We start from the raw sequence: 22298 nt of genomic DNA, 5'->3' as shown, positions 1-22298 counted from the left end.
TTTGATCCCTGATATAAAGTGCATGCTTCATCACCAACCTGCAAGTGATGTTTTTTTCTCTTTTCCTGTTTGTCTTAATTGTTCTTGTTTCTCTCTGTGCTGTCCCCTCATTCTCGCCCCTTTCTTTCTGGTGCAGAGATGAAGATAGTTGGGTGTAAGTTCCTGCTTTTGTGTGTCCTGTCTGCTTTTGCCTGCTTTGTTTCCATCTTCATTTGTTTCATGGAATGTTGCAATACTGGGGTGGGGTGTCATTTACATTATTAATCCTTCATCAGCCTCACCTTTTGGGATAACTGACACAATGTTAGAGAAGCTACCAGCCCAACCTAGAGACTGTGTATTACTTTAGGTGTTTATTAAGATCAGAGAAAACTAAGGACATGTTGGAATATTTAGAAAACCTTACAAAGCCCTAGGTGAATAGATACAGGAAAGGATTTTTATGAGATAGATCAGCTATTCCCATTGAAAAGAAAATGAGTAGTGCTTATCCCAAGCTGTGAAGAATCAGAAAGGCAGAAAGCTGCTCTTATCAGCTCTGCTGGACACATCTCATGACTTTTGAAAGAAAAGTTCTCCTCAAAAGAGTGATGACAGTATTTACCACAAGTAGATTCAAAAGATTGTGGTCAGTCTGAGTGTCACATGAAGCTTTGGCTGTATCTCTAAGGGATAGTTTAGGAATGATCACATCTGGTCCCACAATGGGTTGGAATATCCCCACATCCCTGACCCAAGAAAGGAATAACTATGCACAGTGATGTCACACCGTGTCCATTCCTGTCATTCTGTTAGAGCAGAGAACGTCACTGACTTTGTAGCAATAGAAACCAATAGAAGTGTGACATTGAAGACTTGGTTAGAAAAACAAAGAACCTGTCTTTCCTGGGTACTCTAAAGAAATCTTCCCAGAGCTTTTTTTTAAAATCTCTTCCTCAGAATAAGAGCTACTCCAGCATATAAAACTTTGGTCACATGTCTGAAACTGTCCATACAGGATGGTAGTTAACATCTCCACATCTCCGTGAATGCTGTCAGGAGACTCCTGTTCTGCCAAGAGATGGAATTAGCCCCATCCCGAGCAGGCTGCAGTGTCTCCTTGGAGAAGATGCGTTCTAGTTTTAGGTGGTCTTAAGGGAAAGAAAGCACTATCCACAGAAGCTCTTTCTAATCCTGTCTCGAATTGGACAAGTTCTAAATACTATAGTAGTTAACACTATTATCCTTGAACCCAGAGCCTCACACGTGGTGTGAGTCATTTGTACAGAAGGAACATGAATGTAATAAAGAATCCAAGCAAGACGTAGTGCCCCCCAAACTCCAAGTAAGGCTGGCGTGTCTGGCAAGAGACGATCTTGCTAACAGAGACTCTGGTGCCTGAGCTGGACCTCGAAGACTCTGAAACCTCTGTAGAGGCTGCTTTCAGAGGAGACCTGCAAACATGTGATGAGCTGTTTCTCCAGAGTCACACTAGGATGCAGGTCTTTGGATGATCAGGCCCGGCCACTGAAGCACACGCTGTTCTCTGCTGGATGCAGCTCTGTCCAAGTGCTTCCCAGCCCCCTGAGATTCCGGTAGCTGCAAAGCACCGCTTCCTTCTGAAACCTCTGTCTCTAAGGACCCCAGAATGTTTCAGGCCAATCCCTGACATCATCAGACGGCCTCAGGTCCCTGACCTGGCTCCCTCCCCAGCATCTGTTTTGTGTCGACTTCTAGGAATCTGGAGTGTTGCTGGGTCGTGACGCTGCTCTAGACAGTTGAACACTGTATCAGCAAACTATAGCCCATAGGCCAAATCCAGAAGCCTTTCATACTGTCTGCCAACTCAGAATGGTTTTTTACGTTTTAAAAGGGTTGTGAAAACAAAGAACATGTGGCCCACAAAGCCTGAAAGGTACTTACTATCTGGCCTCTTCCAGAAAAAGTTTGCCAGCCTCTGCCGACTCTTAAGTCCCTAGTTCTCTGACATGCAGCTTTACCAACAGCTGTCACTGGCTGCTGTGTGAAACTGAAAAAGGGACAAAGATTATTTATTCTGAAGCGCTCTTACAAGAACAGCCTCATTCATTCATCTTCCCATTCAAGAAACTCTGTTGCGTGTCAACTGAGCACCAAGCATTCAGAGATGTAAGGCACTGCTGATGCTTTTTAGAGGCTCTGCCAATCTTAGGAAGCAGAGGACACCTAGCAAATGCAATCAGGGCTGCCCTCCACAATATACACTCCCACTTGCTTCCAGAAAGCTTCCCCCCTCCATACCCGTCCCATCAATCCTCCATGCTGTCTTAAGAGCTACCCAGTTCCACACCCCCAGACAGACTTCACTAGCATCTTCCCAGCAGACCCACACTTTATGGTCCCCTGATGTTAAACCCTGGAGGGCATCAGAGTTACCTGATGCCTTTTAAAGATACAAGTACACAAGCCCCACCCAAGACCTACTAGAATCTCTAAGGGTGAATATTCGAAATCTAGTTCTAACAAGCTCCCTAGATGATTCAGATATACGCAGTGGTCTCCAAACTAATCACAGAAACTGCTGCTCAGGCCTTCTCTTTCCCATCCTTATTGTAAGGTGCCTGTCTTCATGCCTCTCCTGGTAATATTTCCCGGCCACTGGTACTAAAGTTTACACAAGCCTCCTGGAGACAGTATTAACCCATGATCCTACTAGTAGTCTTTGTAAACATGTAACATGCGATCAGGATAGCTGTGAACAGTGGGGACCCTGGGAAGCTCTCTCTAAGGCAGGCCTGGCTCATTACATCCTGGAGCTCTTCACATTTGTTTCTTCTAGTTCCTTGAGAATTAGTGGAGAGTTCAACTTAAATGATCCTCCAGAGAGCTTTTGAGGAGAAGGCCCCAGCTACATTAACTGTTACAAAGAGCTGTTTTCAAAATTGAAGCCATAATTTACAAAATTGCAACTCTTCTGACTGAGAATGGCCTTGGTTCTAGGCAGATCTATTCTGTAAATAAAGAGGAAAGATCTGATGAAATCAAGCTGCTTCACTGTGTAACTCAGAGGGTACAGTTATGTGTATTTACACATTTTCTAGATGATCACAAAAGGCATTCTATTTAAATAGAAAATTTTAAAAGAATGAAACCTGTAGGAATATCTAGCTCAGTCCTTCATTTGAAATTGGCATTCTGGTTTAAAATACCCTGGAGAAGCTTCCCAGAAACTATGAACTCACTCTATAAAACCAAAACAGACCAAATTCTGTTATTATCCATCTCTAAGATGATGTTCAATTTGATATTAGTATTTTATATCATACAATGCTAGGAAAAGTTTGAAATGTTCCATCTAGGGACATACTTACTATAATATGTTACCTTTTGTATAGAGCCACAGAAATTTAAAATGCTTGTACAAGCTAGAATACTGTTGCTGGTAGCCAACATCTGCTTTGAAGAGTCACATGAATTGTCTTGAGAATAACTTCCAGAGAGTGCTGATTTAAACCAGGGTAATTTTAAACAAAGCACCTATTCTTTAGATATTAAAATTCTCTATTCACTTTATGCCAAATCATCCTAGAAATTGAATAATTACTTAAGTTCCATAGAAAAGCTAATATGTAACTAAGAGGCTATTATCAGGAGAAAGCTCTGAGGTGTCTGTTCCAGTTTTTAAAAATTTAAGGTGTAACCAACTCTGATTTCCCCCATATAGTTAAGTTCCCAGTAATTTTGAATTTTACTTTCAGGGCTGATTTTTTTCATCCTCTGTTCTGACAGTAGCAAACTGATGAATTTGAGTTTTCCTTCTCCTCCTGCTTGCCTTCCCCACCCTACCTGCACACAAGTGCTCTTTTTAATGACCTGCTGCTGCTGCTAAGTCACTTCAGTCGTGTCCGACTCTGTATGACCCCATAGACGGCAGCCCACCAGGCTCCCCGGTCCCTGGGATTCTCCAGGCAAGAACACTGGAATGGGTTGCCGTTTCCTTCTCCAATGCATGAAAGTGAAGGAGGACCCAAGTAGGATTGTTCAAAAGAGGAAGATTAAAGTTCCAGACTCATCAGAATTCAAAGTAGAGGTTCTGCTCAGCCCAGGAGGAAAGTCTGTACCGACTGCAAGGATGGACCCCCTGAAGTCGGACCCACGTGCCCAGCAGTTGCATTTGCATGTGATTTTCAAGAACACATTTTCTTCTTCCCTTCGTGAAGCCTCAGGGCTATTTGTTTAGGGAAATAGCTTTCGCTTGTTAAAGTTCTCTGCATTGTCAGAGAATAATTGTTTCTCATGGACTGCTCTTTTGAGAGTATTATGTGACCAAAAAAAAAAAAAAAAAATTGACAGTACTCATAGGGTAGGAAGGCAATATGAAGAACAGAAGGTTTGGATGTAAAGACCCCTAAAGCCCAAGATATGGGCCAGTCTTAGTCTATCACTGTTTCATGTGTAAGAGACACTCAGACACTCACAGTTAGAGAAGTGGGCAGTGCGGAAAAGAGGCTCTCATTAAGTACCTGACCAAACCAGAAAGCTTAGTAGCTCACCAAAAACAAAGCCTCTTTATGTCATTGTGATTCCAAGTAATGAACAGACTTAGATGTGCCAGTTTTTGTAGAAACTGAAGTAGAAAGAATTTGATTTCTGAACTGGTTTGCTTTGCAAGTTAATGAATTGTTCCATTAACTTTCAGTTGATTTCTTCAGGCTGCCGACACATCTCACTTTGGCCTCACCTGGTTTCCCTTGTCATTTTCTCCTTTGAAATCCCGCCCCCCCCACAGGCTTTACTTTTTTTTTTTTTTTTGCAAGTCAAAAGTCCTTCTTAGTTTGTGTTAAGTAAAATTGGTCACTTTGCGGGTTTAGAAGCTTAGAGCAGCCCATATAAGCTCCTTTTATACATGAACAGACAGTTCCATCCCCCCTTAAAGAAAAAGGCATTTGAGACTTAGGTCATTTCAGACTTGCAGCTGGTTCTGCTCCTGCCCACTCTAAAGCAGCCAGTGTGGGCTGCACGGGCTGGACTCAAAGCACAGGAGCACAACACTGTCGCCCCAGTGCTTTGGCACCTGCGCTTTTGGGGAGTCATCTGCTCCCAGAGCACTTGCTACAAAAAGAAGAAAACTTGCCCATCCAGTGACCTGCTGGCACCCCAGCAGGGAATGAAACTACGTAAGCCTCCAGAAGGAAGGAGCAGTGTATCCTCTAGGCAGACTCAGAAAGATGGAGGGCTGCCAAAAGAAAAGGTAGCAAAGAGAGGGAAAGGACGAGGAATTAGTGGTTAAGACGTAGATATGATTAAAGGAAGTGCTATTCCTTTTGATTGTAAAACCTTTCCTCTTTTGGAGGATTAGATTACAGCCATTCTTTTGGAGGGGAGAGAGGTTGAGCAGTCCCCCACAGTCTGCCTTTTCCCACCCTAGCCAAGCTGTGGTGAACAGCCTTAAGATTCAGACTTAGAGGGCACATGACTAACCCACCTGAGTACTGCTGCACTGATACCGGTGGAACATCCATTGTTATTAACCAAGCTTGGAATGCCCTGAGCACCTCCCTGAACCCTGGAGGATCCAGATGCTAGCCTTGTCCTCCACGCACATGGGGCACAGTGGCTTCTGCAGTCATGAATGCGTGACACTTCTTTCCCCGCAGGTGATATCCGCAATGACCTGTACCTCACCCTGGAGAAGGGGGATTTTGAGAGAGGGGGAAAGAGTGTTCAAAAGAATATTGAAGTGACTATGTATGTGCTTTACGCAGACGGCGAAATCTTGAAGGTAAGGTTTGCCGGTCAGTTTGAAATGGCAGCTAATCCTGTAATAATTTTAGTGTTTCTGTGGACTTTGTCCAGAGACCCATCCTCCTCAAGAGGGACTGAACTCAAATCACTTCCTAAGACTCTTCTCCACCTTAGCTTCTCTTCAGGGAAACCCTGCAGTATGCTCTGATAATGACTTCCAGGGTCATACAGCCTTTTCAGAAATTCTTCCTAGTGTCTGACCTGAATCCTTCCTGTCCTCATTTAGACCTATTCCCTACAGTTCTGTCCTACATGTTACTTTTTCAGCCACCTGTCTAGCATCCAGCTGCTTAGTTTTGGTAACTGTTATTAGGTCCCACTCGTTTGGACCTGTTATTAGGTCCTAGAGCTAATATAGAAAGTTATATTTGCTCTTTAGTAAATAGGTATACCCACTTGCTGTTACCAGGTTATGTGACAAGGAACATCAGACTCAGGCCCCCAAAGGTGATTTCCAACCAGTGCAGCACAAGGACCCTCTGACACTCTTGATTAAAAGAGAAGACCCAGAGTGCTGTTTTTCTACTTTCATTATGTCAGTTTTTCCCTTAGTCAAGTCATGGTCAAGTCCTTGGTAAATGAGAAGGCATTGTTTGCATGCCACATGGTAGAAGGCAAATCAGTCTTTTACAAACCTGGCTTCTGTGTGTTGACAGCAGCCTCATGAGGTAGGCAGAACAGCAGTGATCATCCACATTTTACAGAAGGAAAGAGGTAAACTTAGTACAGTCATCTCTCAAAGCTATTTAATAGAAAGAAATGGAGGGTAGATGTGGTATTAGAGATATGTGTGTCATTAAAAAAAACCCACCTCAAGGACTAAGGCAATTCTTGTTTGCATGAGTAATGTGGGGGTCAGCAGAGCTCTCAGCTGTTCACTCTGCCCTGTGTGGACAGGGAGCTGCTCCGGATTGTATTGCCTGCAGCTTCCCGGGGGGCAAGGGACTGCATTTTCACAGTAATATTTGGAAACTGGGGTCAAGTTAAATCTGGTCTACCTTGGTTATGTCCAAGAACAGTCAGCCACAGGCAACATAAAATGCCAGTGCACCTTTGGGCTGAAGATTAGAAAACCGGTTCTCTCCGTTTTGTTATTTAATTATTTCTCTGATCTGGAAAGCTCTGTGTACGGTTGACTTCACTGAGTCCATTTCTTTCTTAATGAGGATGAAGAGTCTGCCTTAGTGATTCAGATGGCACCACTCAGCTTCCTTCAGGTGAGCTGAGTGGTGTGTGCGGTTGCCTCTGCTCCAAGGAGAACAAGGAGCACTGTGACTGCTGGCTCCTTATGCCATCTTCACAGTTGCCCCTAGAGTCTGAATTTCAGTCACCTGATAGATTTGGCCTGATGGAAAAATGAGACCCTCACAAAGGAAGAAGTGAAATGTCCAGAGAAATCCAAGGGACCCCTCCAGTATGATGGTATGTTGCTCTGCTTCTCTCTTCCAGGACTGCATCAGCTTGGGTTCAGGAGAGCCCAACAGGAGTTCCTACCACTCCTTCGTCCTCTACCACAGCAACAGTCCTCGCTGGGGAGAGATTATCAAATTGCCCATCCCCATCGACCGGTTCCGGGGCTCCCACCTGCGCTTCGAGTTCAGACACTGTTCCAGTGAGTGAGATTTCTCTCTCTACATTGCTTTGAGAATATAAATATAACTCTTCCTTCTCTGAGACAGAAATAAGAGTTTTATTAGTATCAGGGCAAGAAAATGAGGAGTTGTGTACACAGAGGTGGGATGTCATCAGAGACTCTTCTTTGGACAGTGATTCAAAAACGTGGAATCTGGGGACTTCCCTGGGTCCAGCGGTTAAGACTTTATATTCAGTTCCAGGGTTGTGGGTTCAATCCCTGGTTAGGTATTGTAACAACTTCAATGAAGACTTTAAAAATGGTCCACATCAAAAAGAAATATTTTTTAAAAATGAGATCTGATGTTGTTGGCCTTTTGTAGTGTCTGACTTGGACAGTGGATAATTGCCAGGGTCATTCCTCTTTGGGGGTTTCCTTTGTATATAGTAAACTCCTTCTTAAAGAGCCCCTGGTTTATCAAGACTAGCCATGTAGTTTCTGTTTGGTTCTAGGTAGCGTGCGTACCTTGCGATATAAATGGAAACTCAGCCTAGTACATTTCTGATCCTTCTTACCATCAGGTTGCTAACTATTTAATGAACAAAGTAAGGGACAAAGAAGTAAAGCACACAAGGTGATAAGGAAAAGGGGAATTTCTGTTGGAAAGGGAGGTGAGAGGCCGAACGACTCATGCTTGGCTCTGATTGCAGCCAAAGACAAAGGGGAAAAGAAACTCTTCGGCTTTGCATTCTCACCCTTGATGCGGGACGATGGCACCACCCTCTCCGATGACATCCATGAGCTCTACGTGTACAAGGTACGGAGCCTGAGTCTGTCCCCTGCTCAGACCACTCTCACATGTGGTTGTCGGTCAGGTGGTTCCCCCTGAGTGGGCCAGAGGATCTAGGGTGGAGTGCAGGTGGAGACAGCAGGACACCTGTGGGCAGGCTTTTATCTTTTCCCACAGGTCACGCCAGCAGGGCCTTTGTTTCCAACTTCTCACTCCACTAGTTGTGGAAATCTGTTATTCAGCCCCTTTGTGCCATTACGGCCTTGGCTTTTACATTTGGAAACCTGCCATTTGAGACTCTGATTCTGTCAGCTATCACAGCAAAGCCGGCACGAAGTTTTCTGCACAACAGATAGAGGGCATGAGCTTCGCCATGTTTTCTTTAAAAAGGCGTGTGAGCCATTCTGGGGGAAGAAATGGAAAACACTTTTAAAGTGCTTAGGAAACACCCTTCTAACAGGACCTGAGGTCCAAGGTCCAGCCTCAAGAACCCAAAATCCCTGGGACTGATGTTTTACATGTGGCATGGTTCCAGAAATATTCTGTGTTCTCTACTTATGCCTACAGTGTGATGAGAATAGCACGTTTAACAACCACGCTCTGTACCTGGGCCTGCCCTGCTGCAAAGAGGATTACAATGGCTGCCCTAACATCCCCTCCAGCCTCATCTTCCAGCGCAGCACCAAAGAGTCTTTCTTCATTTCCACACAGCTCTCTTCCACCAAGCTCACCCAGAACGGTAGGCCAGGTGCCTGCGGGGTGGAGCCCTGCACTGTCCCCACTTGCTGCTTCATGTTGCTGGTATTTGTCAAGAGACAGAAATTGTTGCTTCTGCTTTTTCATGCCGTAGTGAGGGAATTCTTCTCATTCGAAGTTTAGGGAATCACTTGGTAATAGCAAGCTAAGGGGTTTTCCGTGGTTTTACAGATGTGTCTGTAGCCTTGATCGCAGCACTCTGGAGGCTGTTTCACTGCTTCCAGCTATTTCTGTCTCTCTAGATCCCACCCACCCTTGGCAGGGGGAGTCTAGGCTTTGCTTGCCCATGACATAGCCAGGGTTCACCATTTTTGGGGCTTGCTTCCTAGTGGACCTCCTTGCTCTGCTGAAATGGAAGGCCTTTCCAGACCGGATCATGGACATCCTTGGGCGGCTGCGGCATGTCAGTGGGGAGGAAATTGTTAAGGTATGGCTTTCACCTAGTTCACACGTGCTAGCTGAGCAAGAATCTGGGCAGAGGGCCTTACTTCCCCTTGATTTCTGCCTATAAGCCCCTGAGACCACTTTTTAAGGTATATAGTTAAGTGAGTAGAGATAAAGTTATTTTTATTTTTTTCAATTAGCTTCTTTCTTTAAAGTAGGTATCACATCAGGTTTATTACCTTTTAGAAACTATATTTAATTTTTAAACCCTATTTTCTGGCTTGTTTTTCTTCCCAGAAAGCAAAGTGATAATTAAAGGGCAGCCTCTAAGAAACAGTCCCAGTGTGGGCTGCCACCTGCATGCCTCTAGGTCTCCGCTCGCTTCCTCTCTCTGCTTACTCTGTAAACCTCTACCACAAACCCAGCCTGGTGTCCTCCTGGCCCCACTCTCTGGATTATCTAGAATAACTCTAAATATTCTCCATGAACTGGAACTCCTGATTTTGCCCAGTCTCTCACTTAAGAGTCCAGACCAGAGAACTCTACCCTCCTCTCTGCCTCAACGGCTTTTTTGTGTGTGTGTGTGTGTGTGTGTGTTTTCAAATATTGAATGTACAGCTCCTTTGATAATTATAGCTATTTGAGACAGAAATGGAGTTTAAAATGCTGTATTTCAAAAACTATGAAGACATCATATAGAAAAACTGATTTTAAAGTTCTAGATGTCCTTCTTCATTTTACCTTTGGAGTTGCTTTTAAGACAGAAATCTGTTTTCCCCAGAGCAAACTATTATATATAAATTTATTTTGAAAATAAAATTTACAGTGTAGTACTATGATCCAGAAATATCAGCAGTTCTAAAGCTGGACAGAGAAGAAAAAAGTTTAATCCTTTTTTCCCTCTGCCCCACCCTGTCTCACCATCTATTTGTTGTTGTTTTTTTTTTTTTTAATTATTTTTTTCTAAATTTTTAAAAGAAAATCCATCCTGAACCCTCCTCCCTCCTCCCTCCCCATACCATCCCTCTGGGTCGTCCCAGTGCACCAGTCCCAAGCATCCAGCATCGTGCATTGAACCTGGACTGGCATCTCGTTTCATACATGACATTTCACATGTTTCAATGCCATTCTCCCAAATCTTGCCACCCTCTCCCTCTCCCACAGAGTCCATAAGACTGTTCTATACATCAGTGTCTCTTTTGCTGTCTCGTATACAGGGTTATCGTTACCATCTTTCTAAATTCCATATATATGCATTAGTATACTGTATTGGTGTTTGTCCTTCTGGCTTACTTCACTCTGTATAATAGGCTCCAGTTTCATCCACCTCATTAGAACTGATTCAAATGTATTCTTTTTAATGGCTGAGTAATACTCCATTGTGTATATGTACCACAGCTTTCTTATCCATTCATCTGCTGATGGACATCTAGGTTGCTTCCATGTCCTGGCTATTATAAACAGTGCTGCGATGAACATTGGGGTACACGTGTCTCTTCATGTGCTTTTGTGACACTTCCCACCTAACGGCCTGAGCAAACTGACAGCAACACTGCCCAACCCCAGTTGTTACCCTAGGGCTTCTCCCCACTGTGTAGAAGCCAGGTGTTTGCCCACCTGACTTGAGCTCAAGAAGAACCCCAGGCACTTCCCGATGGTGAAAGCCTGGTAGGTGGATTCTGCACAATGGACTGAACTCAACTGAGGAGAATGGACATGCTTTGGGTGATTAGCAAGCGCAGTGGAATGTAGGCTAGAGATTCAATTTCAGAAAGGCACCTTGTCCATGAGTGGACATTCTTGGCTCCGTCATTGCAGGGATCAAATCTGTTACCACTGCACTGTCTGTGCTTTCATTTTACAGCTCCATTGACTCAGTAATACACAACATGGTGTCTCCACATGAGAAATAATTTTAAAGTCTGTGTATTTCTTTGTACTTTTATGAAGTCTTATATGAATTTTGTGTTAATTGATCAGAGTATCATAAATTTTTAAAAGAACTCTTTATACAAACAAGCTTTTGAAACTTTATACAAACTAGTTTTGAAACTTAAGATAAATTTACACTCAGGGCATTTTTTCCTTCTAAACATATTAATAATTTCACCAGTAGAGCAGACCACATACTATGAAAACTCTGTGATCTTTTTAAGGATGAGTTGTTACATTCCCGACAAGAGAACATCCTACCAGTATTTCTGGTTTTAGCATCAGTATTTTTCTCAAGCCAGCCAGGAGAGAATGTAAAGGGAATATGCTATCATTTTAATTATTTTTTACTTTTTATTGGAAAATTTCAAGCATCCAAAGATGCAGACAGAATAAATAACCCTACACGTCCCTGTCGTTCATCCCTGACTGTCACCAACCCCTGGCCAGTCCTGCCCATAAATCCCTCATCCATGCCTTCTACCTTATGTTGTTTTCAAGCAAGTTGTAAACATTATATCATTAAATTACATTTTGACCAACAGAGTATTAGGTTTGATTTTTGAAGACTGGGAGCATCCATGAATATTTATTATTCTCTCCCTGGACTTTGGCATCTTAGAAAGAAAAAGGCACCTGCTCAAAAAAAGAAAAATGTTGTCTCCAGATCTTTTACCCTCTTTGACATCCCTCATCAGCTGCATTCTCTCTTCTACTGGGATACTAATTTCTAGACCAAAAAATAAGTTTCTGTAGGTAAGGCCTAGCTTGTCACATCCTTATCCAGATGTCCTCTACAGAGTTAGGTCATAGTAGACAATAAGAGACTACTGAATTTCGGGGTCCCAGGAAAGTAGGCACTTTTTCTCAAAATGAATTTGACATCAAAATCAGTTAGATTTCCTTCAAGATTGCTATTCTTCATGGGTGGTCTAAATTTTTTAGGTAATTGCTCTTTCTTATAAGTTTAGCACTTACCCAACAGGAAGAGCCTCTTTAGGTCTCTCTTAGGGCCCTTTGGGCTGTAATCAAACACCCAAAGTTCACCTAGTTATTTCTTGGCTAGGTGGAGATGGAATACCAGGTTATTTTTAAGTGGTAGTGTGAGGTCTTAGGAGATCTTTGATTTTGTTTGTTTGGGAGATAAATTCATTGGTGTTTGAATGTCTGACCATGTGTCCAAGGTCCTAGACCTGAGCCCTCTGGTTTTTATGCTGTTGCAGTTTCTGCAGGACATCTTAGATACACTCTTTGTGATTTTGGATGATAACACAGAGAAATATGGCCTGCTGGTATTTCAGTCTTTGGTAAGTCTTACCTTTCCTGATTTCTATTGATTATTCCTGTCACATACTTTTTAAAAATCTGAGGAAAGCAGTTTATTTGAGTGAGTCGGCACAAGATGTAGATGTTCCCAACAGGAAAGGGACTGATGAGTGTCACCAGGCAAGACCAACAACCTGCCTACCTGGAACATCCCTATATGAGCTAATCTGGACCTCTGCTTTGTGGTTTTGATACTCAGTCTCATACTATCGCAGGGTTGCTGAAATAGTGACCTACACCAACAAAAGGCCCAGAGACCAATAAAGGAAACAAGACAGCTCGTTTTCCACTTACAAAGTAGATACAAAAATTTTTCTGGTGGTCCAGTGGTTAAGACTGCACTCCCAATGCAAGGGGCCTGGGTTCAATACCTGTTTAGGAAACTAGATCTCACATGCCACAACTGAAGATCCTGAGTGCCACAACTAAGACCCAGCACAGCCAAGTAAATAAATATTAAAAACGAAAACAAAGGATATAACCACCAGAAAAACAGAGACTCTCTGTGCTGGTCTGAGCATCACACCCTCTCCCTGTAAACAGTTGTCTGGGAACCAGAGTCTCAGAAGGTTGCTCAGTGAGAAAAGACAGTGATCTGAATATTTAGTGCATTTTGTTGAACATGTCCAGTCCTCCAGGAGGACTATTATTCAAGGACAACCAGGTACTCTAAAATCTGTATGATAGATGAGCAACAGAGGCAAGAGTTAGAGTGATATTTTTCAAAGTTTGTTCCTCTGACTTTTCTTCTTGCCTCCCTGGCCAACCAACCCTAATTGCTGAAGGGTGCAACCTTTCATAGAATGATTTGGCTCAGAGGACAATATTTTTTTCTCTCTTTTCCAAGTGTTTGAGACACCTTAATGTTTGTGCCACAACACAGATACTGTTTTGTCTTCCCTTGGTCCATATTATACCACTGAGCATTATTGTCAAGAGAGAAGGTCAAAGTCACTGGTGTTGACAAATGAGTCCCAAGTTTGGAATGGGAGGCCAGGGTTGTTAGCAATAGTACAAACATGACAGAAATACATACCTGGAGTGGCAGTCTTACATTCACTGGAAACACTGGAGAAAACACTTGTAGTTTGCCATTCCTTGAAGAATCAAGAGTTGTTTTCTTCTGGGGGTAGGTTTGAGGCCTCCGCTGAATTCTGCTACACCTTGTCTCTCCCAGGTATTCATCATCAACCTGCTCCGAGACATCAAATATTTCCACTTCCGACCTGTAATGGACACGTACATCCAGAAGCACTTTGCTGGAGCCCTGGCATACAAGTAAGTTGCATTTGGCATCATCATTGGGACTTGTGTTTGACTAGAAAGACAGGCTTTTGCCATTGAGAATGATGTTACCTGTGGGCTTTCTGCTGACATTCTATACTATAGTTTATTGCATAGTTTTCATACTTTTCCTTCTAAGAAATGATGGAAGAGCTGCTAAAAATGTCTTGTTTTTTCAGTAAGAAGCATGTGAATAGCTAAATATAGCATCCACAAATAATATCAAAGGAAAGAAAAGACAGTCAATAAAAGAGATAATACAAAGAGTAAACATGGAAAGCACTCACAGGTTATCTAAAGCCATTAGAGCAATTTTAAAAGTTGCCATGTTATTCTATGGAATGAACATAAGTTTTGAAGAGTTAAAACCTGAAGGGTGGTGAAGCTGTGGAATCACTGGACTCTGATACTTTGATGTCACTTTGGAGAGAGCAGGCACTGTGCTATATATTTTACACGTGTCATCTCATTAGAATTCACAATAATTTGAGAGGTACTATTGTTGCCTATATTTTAAATGAAGAGAGTGAGAACAGAGAGCTCACATAACTTGCTCAAGGATGCAGAGCTCGAGACTGATATGCCCCAGATGTGAACCCTGCTGTCTGCAGAGGGCCTGTTCTCTTGACCTCTGAATTCTTTGGCCATGTATATGTGCAGACTTTCTGACCCTGTAGTCCCATGCCACTCAGATAACTTGGTCCTAAGGAAATAAGATGATTGGGACAGCAAGGAGGGGCACAAGGGACCATACACCTTTATTCAGAGCCTGCTATTTACTAGTCATTGTTGTATATTCTGGAGACTTAGCAGTTTTCAACAAAGAAAACACACATCCAGCCCATGACTTTGGGAAAACTTTATTGTAATCAAAAGAAATGTGTCTCAAGGGAAGTGGGAAAGAATGACTCCAACTGCTGATTGAAATGTGGCATCTCTTGGTCAGGAATGTTGTCTGGTCCCAGGTGGTCTAAAGATTCCACAGCTGTAATGAATCCATCGGTCCATTCTAGCTCGTCAGCAGTATATTATTTCCTCTATGGCTAATTTAGGACTGCAGGTATTTCAGGCTGCATTGCTTTTGGATTAAAGTGGGGTTTCTGGACTGTTGTTTTTCCCAGGGAGCTAATCCGCTGTTTGAAGTGGTACATGGACTGCTCAGCAGAACTGATTCGTCAGGACCACATTCAGGAAGCCATGCGGGTAATGTCCTGAGAAGGGCCCACCCCTGCAGAGCTTTGCAAGTAACCTCCGTGGAGTAGAGGACAGGACAAGTGTAGACAGCGTGGAATGACTGCCTTGATCCACCTAACTGCCCTTTCCTCACTTTGATTTTGCCCTAAAAGGTCTTTATTCCTCATAATTTTATCTGAGAGCAGGAGGGAGGGATGATGTACCTGCGGCTCGTAGTCATCCCCACTGCCTCGTTTCTACCCTTAGCGTCAGTCTTTGCTTCCACTGGCTGAAGTATCGTATCTCCTTCTAAGCCAGTGTTGGCTAGAAATAAGCCAACATTGATTAGAAATAAGATTATCTAATACTTTCCGCTTCTTCAGTGTTTACTGAACATGGTATTTTATATAACTGTTTTAAGTAAAAAGAACTGAGTGAATGCACTGTATGTGGATATGTTGAGAAGAAGATAATCTTAAAGCCATGATCAGGCAGCCCTTTGCAGTGCTGGACAGCTCCCCTTTCCAGGGGACTGTCCGCACTGTGAGTTAACTACACTTTCTGGTAACTCGTTTTCTCATGACTGCTGCTTCTGCTGTAGAGAACCACCTATGAGAATGTTGATTCCCCTCTTGCTCAGCAGTTCTCCATATTAACAATTTTTTTTAAAAAAAACTCATATCCTCTGAGAACTCACTTATAGCAAGTTCATGTTTTCTGTCTTTCCTTTCATCCCTATCTTTTCTTGTTCTTGAGTCACTTGTTTTAAGTTTATTTTTAACCATGTCTTTCCCACCCTTTCTAGTTAGTAATAAAAGAAGAATGGCAGCAAAGTAGTTCTGCTTTTTCTCTGTCCTCTTTGAATATCTCACCGTCTGCTCTAAGTACTATAGTGGGCCTATGCTTGTGTTATTCGTGTGGTAACAGTTCAAACACATGTTCTCCTAAGCATCATCAGTTTAAAGAGGCGAAATCAAATCATAAATCTGTATTTTCCCTGCCTGTTCTCAGCACATTCTATAAAAGCCTGAGGCCTCAAGTCTCACTTCTGACCTTCATGCAATACGTGTTGGCTGAGCAAACAGCATGTCATGGCTGCTGAGATGCAGAGAGGAGTAAGACTGCCCTTTCCCCTGGAAGAACACATCCCCTGTGTCCTAAAGGGAATTAGGCTCAAACACAGGTGTAGAACAGAGTGCCAAGTGTGATGTGAGGGTAGGGCCTGGATTCTGTTCTTCTCTGAACCCCAGCATCTGTGAGGTTCCCTGCATAATTGAGGGGTACACGTGGAGTTAAATGCAAAAAGTTCTGTGTGAGTTCAGAAATTAATTGCTTAAAGCCTTGGAGATGGTATCTTAGTTTTCTTCTAAGAGTCATTCATTCAGCCAATATTGCTTGATACCTGCCATGTGTCAGACATTGGGTTACCTACTGGGGATTCATCAGGAACCCACACAGAAAGGTTCGGCCTTAATAGCACCTCCATTCAAGTGGGGAAAAGGCAGACAATAAACATGTCCAACAGATAAACCATACAAAGATAAACATACAAAGTCAGTGAGAAAAAAATTAATTATGCTATTAAAGAAATAAATAGGATTTTGGCATAGAATGGCTGGAGAGGAGGTTTTACTTCACATCAAGAGTTTAGGAAAAGCTTCTTTGAAGAGGTGGCCAGAGCTCCATATTTCATCCTTGGAAAAGTTTTTCTTCAGTGCTTCATGACTCTGCCTTTCCAGTGTCTGGGAGATCTTTAGCCTTTCTTTGATTAGAATGTATAGAATCTTGAATTCTCTTAAAAGAGAATTACTCAGCTCATAAGCATGGGCCAATCTCCAGGGGCTCCTCAAAATCAGATTCTGCTCCCAACACATGTTATGGGAGTTCTGTCTCCTGTATTGTTCATAAACTGTTGATGGCAGGTGTCCTGGTCTGGGAGAGGATGGTGAATGGGTGTGTTGGGTCTGCCAGCTCCTGTGCAACTAGAGGCCAGTTTTCTCCAAACTGGACCCCTGGTGAGATGGCTGGCACATGTCAGGTGCCAGCTGTTTCTCAAAGATGCAGAAGACTTCTTAAAGTACTCTTCCTTCTTGGAATAAATTTAAGAGAGGTTCTTATATCATTGCCTTTGTAGCCTTTTGTTTCTAGACCCGAGAAAAATGAGAGAAATTTAATTTTCTTTTGATCCTGTATCTTCTTGAATTCAGCTGCTTCCATAATAGTCTATGGTTATTCACTTCCATAGCTACATGAAATAATTTGGCAATTCTCTCAGTACATAGATACTTACTGCTCAAGGACCATTTGGACTTTTGAGGAAAGGTTTTAAAAATTAAAGTAAAAAACATTTTTCTAATTTAAAAAGATTAAAGTACTTCCCTACTATGTATAAAAGAGATAAGTAATAATAACCTGCTGTATAGCACAGGGAACTCTACTCAGTACTCTGTAATGGCCAACGTCGGAAAAGAATCTTAAAAAAAAAAAAGTATCAGATCAGATCAGTCACTCAGTCGTGTCCGACTCTTTGCGACCCCATGAATTGCAGCACGCCAGGCCTCCCTGTCCATTACCAACTCCTGGAGTTCACTCAGACTCACGTCCATCGAGTCAGTGATGCCATCCAGCCATCTCATCCTCTGTCGTCCCCTTCTCCTCCTGCCCCCAATCCCTCCCAGCATCAGAGTCTTTTCCAATGAGTCAACTCTTCGCATGAGGTGGCCAAAGTACTGGAGTTTCAGCTTTAGCATCATTCCTTCCAAAGAAATCCCAGGGCGGATCTCCTTCAGAATGGACTGGTTGGATCTCCTTGCAGTCCAAGGGACTCTCAAGAGTCTTCTCCAACACCACAGTTCAAAAGCATCAATTCTTTGGCGCTCAGCCTTCTTCACAGTCCAACTCTCACATCCATACATGACCACAGGAAAAACCATAGCCTTGACTAGACGGACCATTGTTGGCAAAGTAATGTCTCTGCTTTTGAATATGCTATCTAGGTTGGTCATAACTTTCCTTCCAAGGAGTAAGCGTCTTTTAATTTCATGGCTGCAGTCACCATCTGTAGTGATTTTGGAGTCCAGAAAAATAAAGTCTGACACTGTTTCCACTGTTTCCCCATCTATTTCCCATGAAGTGATGGAACCGGATGCCATGATCTTTGTTTTCTGAATGTTGAACTTTAAGCCAACTTTTTCACTCTCCACTTTCACTTTCATCAAGAGGCTTTTTAGTTCCTCTTCACTTTCTGCCATAAGGGTGGTGTCATCTGCATATCTGAGGTTACTCATATTTCTCCCCGTAATCTTGATTCCAGCTTGTGTTTCTTCCAGTCCAGTGTTTCTCATGGTGTACTCTGCATATAAGTTAAATAAACAGGGTGACAATATGCAGCCTTAATGAACTCCTTTTCCTATTTGGAACCAGTCTGTTGTTCCATGTCCAGTTCTAACTGTTGCTTCCTGACCTGCATACAAAGTTCTCAAGAGGCAGATCAGGTGGTCTGGTATTCCCATCTCTTTCAGAATTTTCCACACTTTATTGTGATCCACACAGTCAAAGGCTTTGGCATAGTCAATAAAACAGAAATAGATGCTTTTCTGGAACTCTCTTGCTTTTTCCATGATCCAGCAGATGTTGGCAATTTGATCTCTGGTTCCTCTGCCTTTTCTAAAACCAGCTTGAACATCAGGAAGTTCACGGTTCACATATTGCTGAAGCCTGGCTTGGAGAATTTTGAGCATTACCTTACTAGCATGTGAGATGAGTGCAATTGTGTGGTAGTTTGAGCATTCTTTGGCATTGCCTTTCTTTGGGATTGGAATGAAAACTGACCTTTTCCAGTCCTGTGGCCACTGCTGAGTCTTCCAAATTTGCTGGCCTATTGAGTGCAGCACTTTCACAGCATCATCTTTCAGGATTTGGAATAGCTCAACTGGAATTCCATCACCTCCACTAGCTTTGTTCGTAGTGATGCTTTCTAAGGCCAACTTGACTTCACATTCCAGGATGTCTGGCTCTAGGTCAGTGATCACACCATCGTGATTATCTGGGTCGTGAAGATCTTTTTTGTACAGTTCTTCTGTGTATTCTTGCCACTTCTTCTTAATATCTTCTGCTTCTGTTAGGTCCATACCATTTCTGTCCTTTTATCGAGCTCATCTTTGCATGAAATGTTCCTTTGGTATCTCTGATTTTCTTGAAGAGATCCCTAGTCTTTCCCATTCTGTTGTTTTCCTCTATTTCTTTGCATTGATCTCTGAGGAAGGCTTTCTTATCTCTTCTTGCTATTCTTTGGAACTCTGCATTCAGATGTTTATATCTTTCCTTTTCTCCTTTGCTTTTCACTTCTCTTCTTTTCACAGCTATTTGTAAGGCCTCCCCAGACAGCCATTTTGCTTTTTTGCATTTCTTTTCCATGGGGATGGTCTTGATCCCTGTCTCTTGTACAATGTCACGAACCTCATTCCATAGTTCATCAGGCACTCTATCTATCAGATCTAGTCCCTTAAATCTATTTCTCACTTCCACTGTATAATCATAAGCGATTTGATTTAGGTCATACCGGAATGGTCTAGTGGTTTTCCCTACTTTCTTCAATTTAAGTCTGAATTTGGCAATAAGGAGTTCATGGTCTGAGCCACAGTCAGCTCCTGGTCTTGTTTTTGCTGACTGTATAGAGCTTCTCCATCTTTGGCTGCAAAGAATATAATCAGTCTGATTTCGGTGTTGACCATCTGGTGATGTCCATGTATAGAGTCTTCTCTTGTGTTGTTGGAAGATAGTGTTTGCTATGACCAGTGCATTTTCTTGGCAAAACTCTATTAGTCTTTGCCCTGCTTCATTCCGTATTCCAAGGCCAAATTTGCCTGTTAGTCCAGGTGTTTCTTGACTTCCTACTTTTGCATTCCAGTCCCCTATAATGAAAAGGACATCTTTTTTGGGTGTTAGTTCTAAAAGGTCTTGTAGGTCTTCATAGAACCATTCAGCTTCAGCTTCTTCAGCGTTACTGGTTGGAGCATAGACTTGGATTACTGTGCTACTGAATGGTTTGCCTTGGAAACGAACAGAGATCATTCTGTCGTTTTTGAGATTGCATCCAAGTACTGCATTTTGGACTCTTTTGTTGACCATGATGGCCACTCCAATATATATATAAACTGAGTCACTTTGCTATATACCAAAAACTAGTACAACACAACATTGTAAATCAACCACATGCGAATAAAAATTTTTAAAAATTTTAAAGTGCTTATCTCCAAAGTTGGAAATGTCCATCTCTCAATTTTAGTGTATAATTTGCTGGTACTCTACCCTTCACTCCTTCGTATATTAGTTCCTGACCATCTTTATGTGCTAAGTTGTTTCAGTCATGTCCAACTCTTTGCAACCCTATAGACTATAGCCTGCCAGGCTCCTCTGTCTATGGGATTCTCCAGGCAAGAATATTAGAGTGGGTTGCCATGCACTCCTCAAGGGGAATCTTCCCGACGCAGGGATTGAACCCACATCTCTTATGTCTCCTGCATTGGCAGGCAGGTTCTTTACCACTAGCGCCACCTGGGAAGCCCATCTTTAACACCTGTCTATCCTTCTTTCTCCCACACTGCCAGGCGTTGGAGTACCTTTTCAAGTTTATCGTGCAGTCAAGGATCTTGTACTCACGTGCCACCTGTGGGATGGAAGAGGAACAGTTCCGGTCCAGCATCCAAGAGCTTTTCCAGTCCATCCGGTTTGTGCTCAGTCTGGACAGCAGAAATTCAGAAACACTCCTTTTCACTCAGGTCTGTGAGCTGCAGGAAAGTTTTGCTGCTGGATTCTTGTCTGTCTTAGCAGGTGGTTTCTTTGTCCTCTGGCTTCCAAAGTCAAAGCCCTGCCAGGTTTCTATGTTTCAAGTAAGGGTTGAGGTATAAGGAAATACCTGCTAGAATAAAATGCTATTTTTACTTCAAAGCCAACTGTGTCCCAGCTTCCAAATATAAAACAGCCACGTGTCTTTATGTTGGAGAAGAAGCTTAACTTTGCCCTCTTTTGGCCAGATTTATTTAGCTGCCATACTATTAGTTGTACATGAACATCTTATTTATAAAGGATATTCAGAATGCAAAGAGAATTTTATTTCCTAGTCATTGTATTAATTTTAACAACTTCAGGTTAGCATTGATCCATTCTAGAAGTTAAAAGTGAAATTGGTTGAAAAACAGCAGAAATAACTAGAAAACTTTGGCTAAGAATTAGGATTAGATTCTATTAGAAATAGTAGCATGGAAAGGAAGTTTACTTCCTTATATTAAATATGTCTGGTCAGTTAATCAGTTACCTTTCCCATGCAACCATACCCTAGAAGGGATCAAGGATATTGTTCTTTACCCCAGTCACAAAGAGGTTATTTTTTTTCTTCCAGATAAATGTCAAGATTGTATCTAATGAATTATACTTCTTTGATTTCTTGAAGGCAATTATTACATCAAAACTTATGAACAGAGACTAGACAGCCTCTGTCACGTCCATTCATTCAGTCACTGCTAGGTCTGTCAGCACAGATATATGTTCAAATATCTCCTTTAAGATTAGAATAGTCCCAATTTTTTTTTGTTTGTTTCCCACTTGCTCCTATGTTGCCTCTAGATTCCAGTTGCCCATAGGCCCCTTGGCCCAGAGAACAAAAGAACAGCTGGGCTATAGCCTCTATAAAAGTGGAATACATCAAGGTCACCAGGTATCTCTATAAGAAAACCTCCTTCCATGGTCTCCCCTCCTGAATACCCCAGGCCAGTCATCTCTCTCCCCCAGCCTATCAGTTCCTGCCAGCCAAGACCCAGGACACCTACTCATCTCTGAGCCTGTGGAGATCTGGGGACCTCAGAGGTAGCTAGCAGAGCAAGGCAGATTTGCTTTCTGAGAACTCAGCAATGCCCTCTTCTCAATACCATGTTCCTCCCATTTCCGGATAAATAGCTTAGATCTATCCTCAGCTTAGACCTGAGTCAGAATCAGACCTGCTCCTTTGGTACCAGGCTCATGTTTCATGAGTTTCACAACCCTCAGCACGTATACAATTCAGTCAGACTTTATGTCTTTGATTCTGACCACTAGGAGATGTTATGGTGCAAGTGTCCTTCTGTCCTGGTGCCATGAGATTAGAAAATTTCACCATTTAAGAGGGCAAATCAGTTACTGTTGGTCGTTGATTGTGAAATATTACCTGCTTTTCCGGGAATTCCCTAGCAGTCCAATGGTTAGGACTTGGCACTTTCATTAACATGGCCCCTGGTTTCACTACCAATCCCTGGTCAGGGAACTAAGGTCCTACAAGTTTTG

General features: G+C 42.6%; 1 protein-coding gene across 13 annotated transcripts in view; it reads left to right on the top strand.

Annotated features, from left to right (window-relative positions):
- Positions 1-22298, top strand: part of DOCK3 (dedicator of cytokinesis 3) — a 304126-nt gene that overhangs the window by 213733 nt on the left and 68095 nt on the right. For all 13 annotated transcript variants that reach the window (XR_011563033.1, XM_070776617.1, XM_070776613.1 and 10 more), the window contains 9 exons: positions 5616-5740; positions 7213-7375; positions 8047-8153; positions 8694-8865; positions 9212-9309; positions 12422-12505; positions 13702-13802; positions 14930-15011; positions 20591-20761. Coding sequence is in view for 12 of the 13 variants with exons in the window: in XM_070776617.1 (XP_070632718.1) it covers positions 5616-5740; positions 7213-7375; positions 8047-8153; positions 8694-8865; positions 9212-9309; positions 12422-12505; positions 13702-13802; positions 14930-15011; positions 20591-20761 (1103 nt within the window). In the remaining variant the exon portion in view is untranslated. The remainder of the gene's footprint in view (positions 1-5615; positions 5741-7212; positions 7376-8046; positions 8154-8693; positions 8866-9211; positions 9310-12421; positions 12506-13701; positions 13803-14929; positions 15012-20590; positions 20762-22298) is intronic.

The sequence above is a fragment of the Bos indicus genome, chromosome 22, assembly GCF_029378745.1.
Source record: "Bos indicus isolate NIAB-ARS_2022 breed Sahiwal x Tharparkar chromosome 22, NIAB-ARS_B.indTharparkar_mat_pri_1.0, whole genome shotgun sequence".
NCBI lineage: Eukaryota > Metazoa > Chordata > Mammalia > Artiodactyla > Bovidae > Bos > Bos indicus.
The sequence above is the reverse complement of the archived record's forward strand: the minus strand, read 5'-3'. Positions and strand labels throughout refer to the sequence as shown.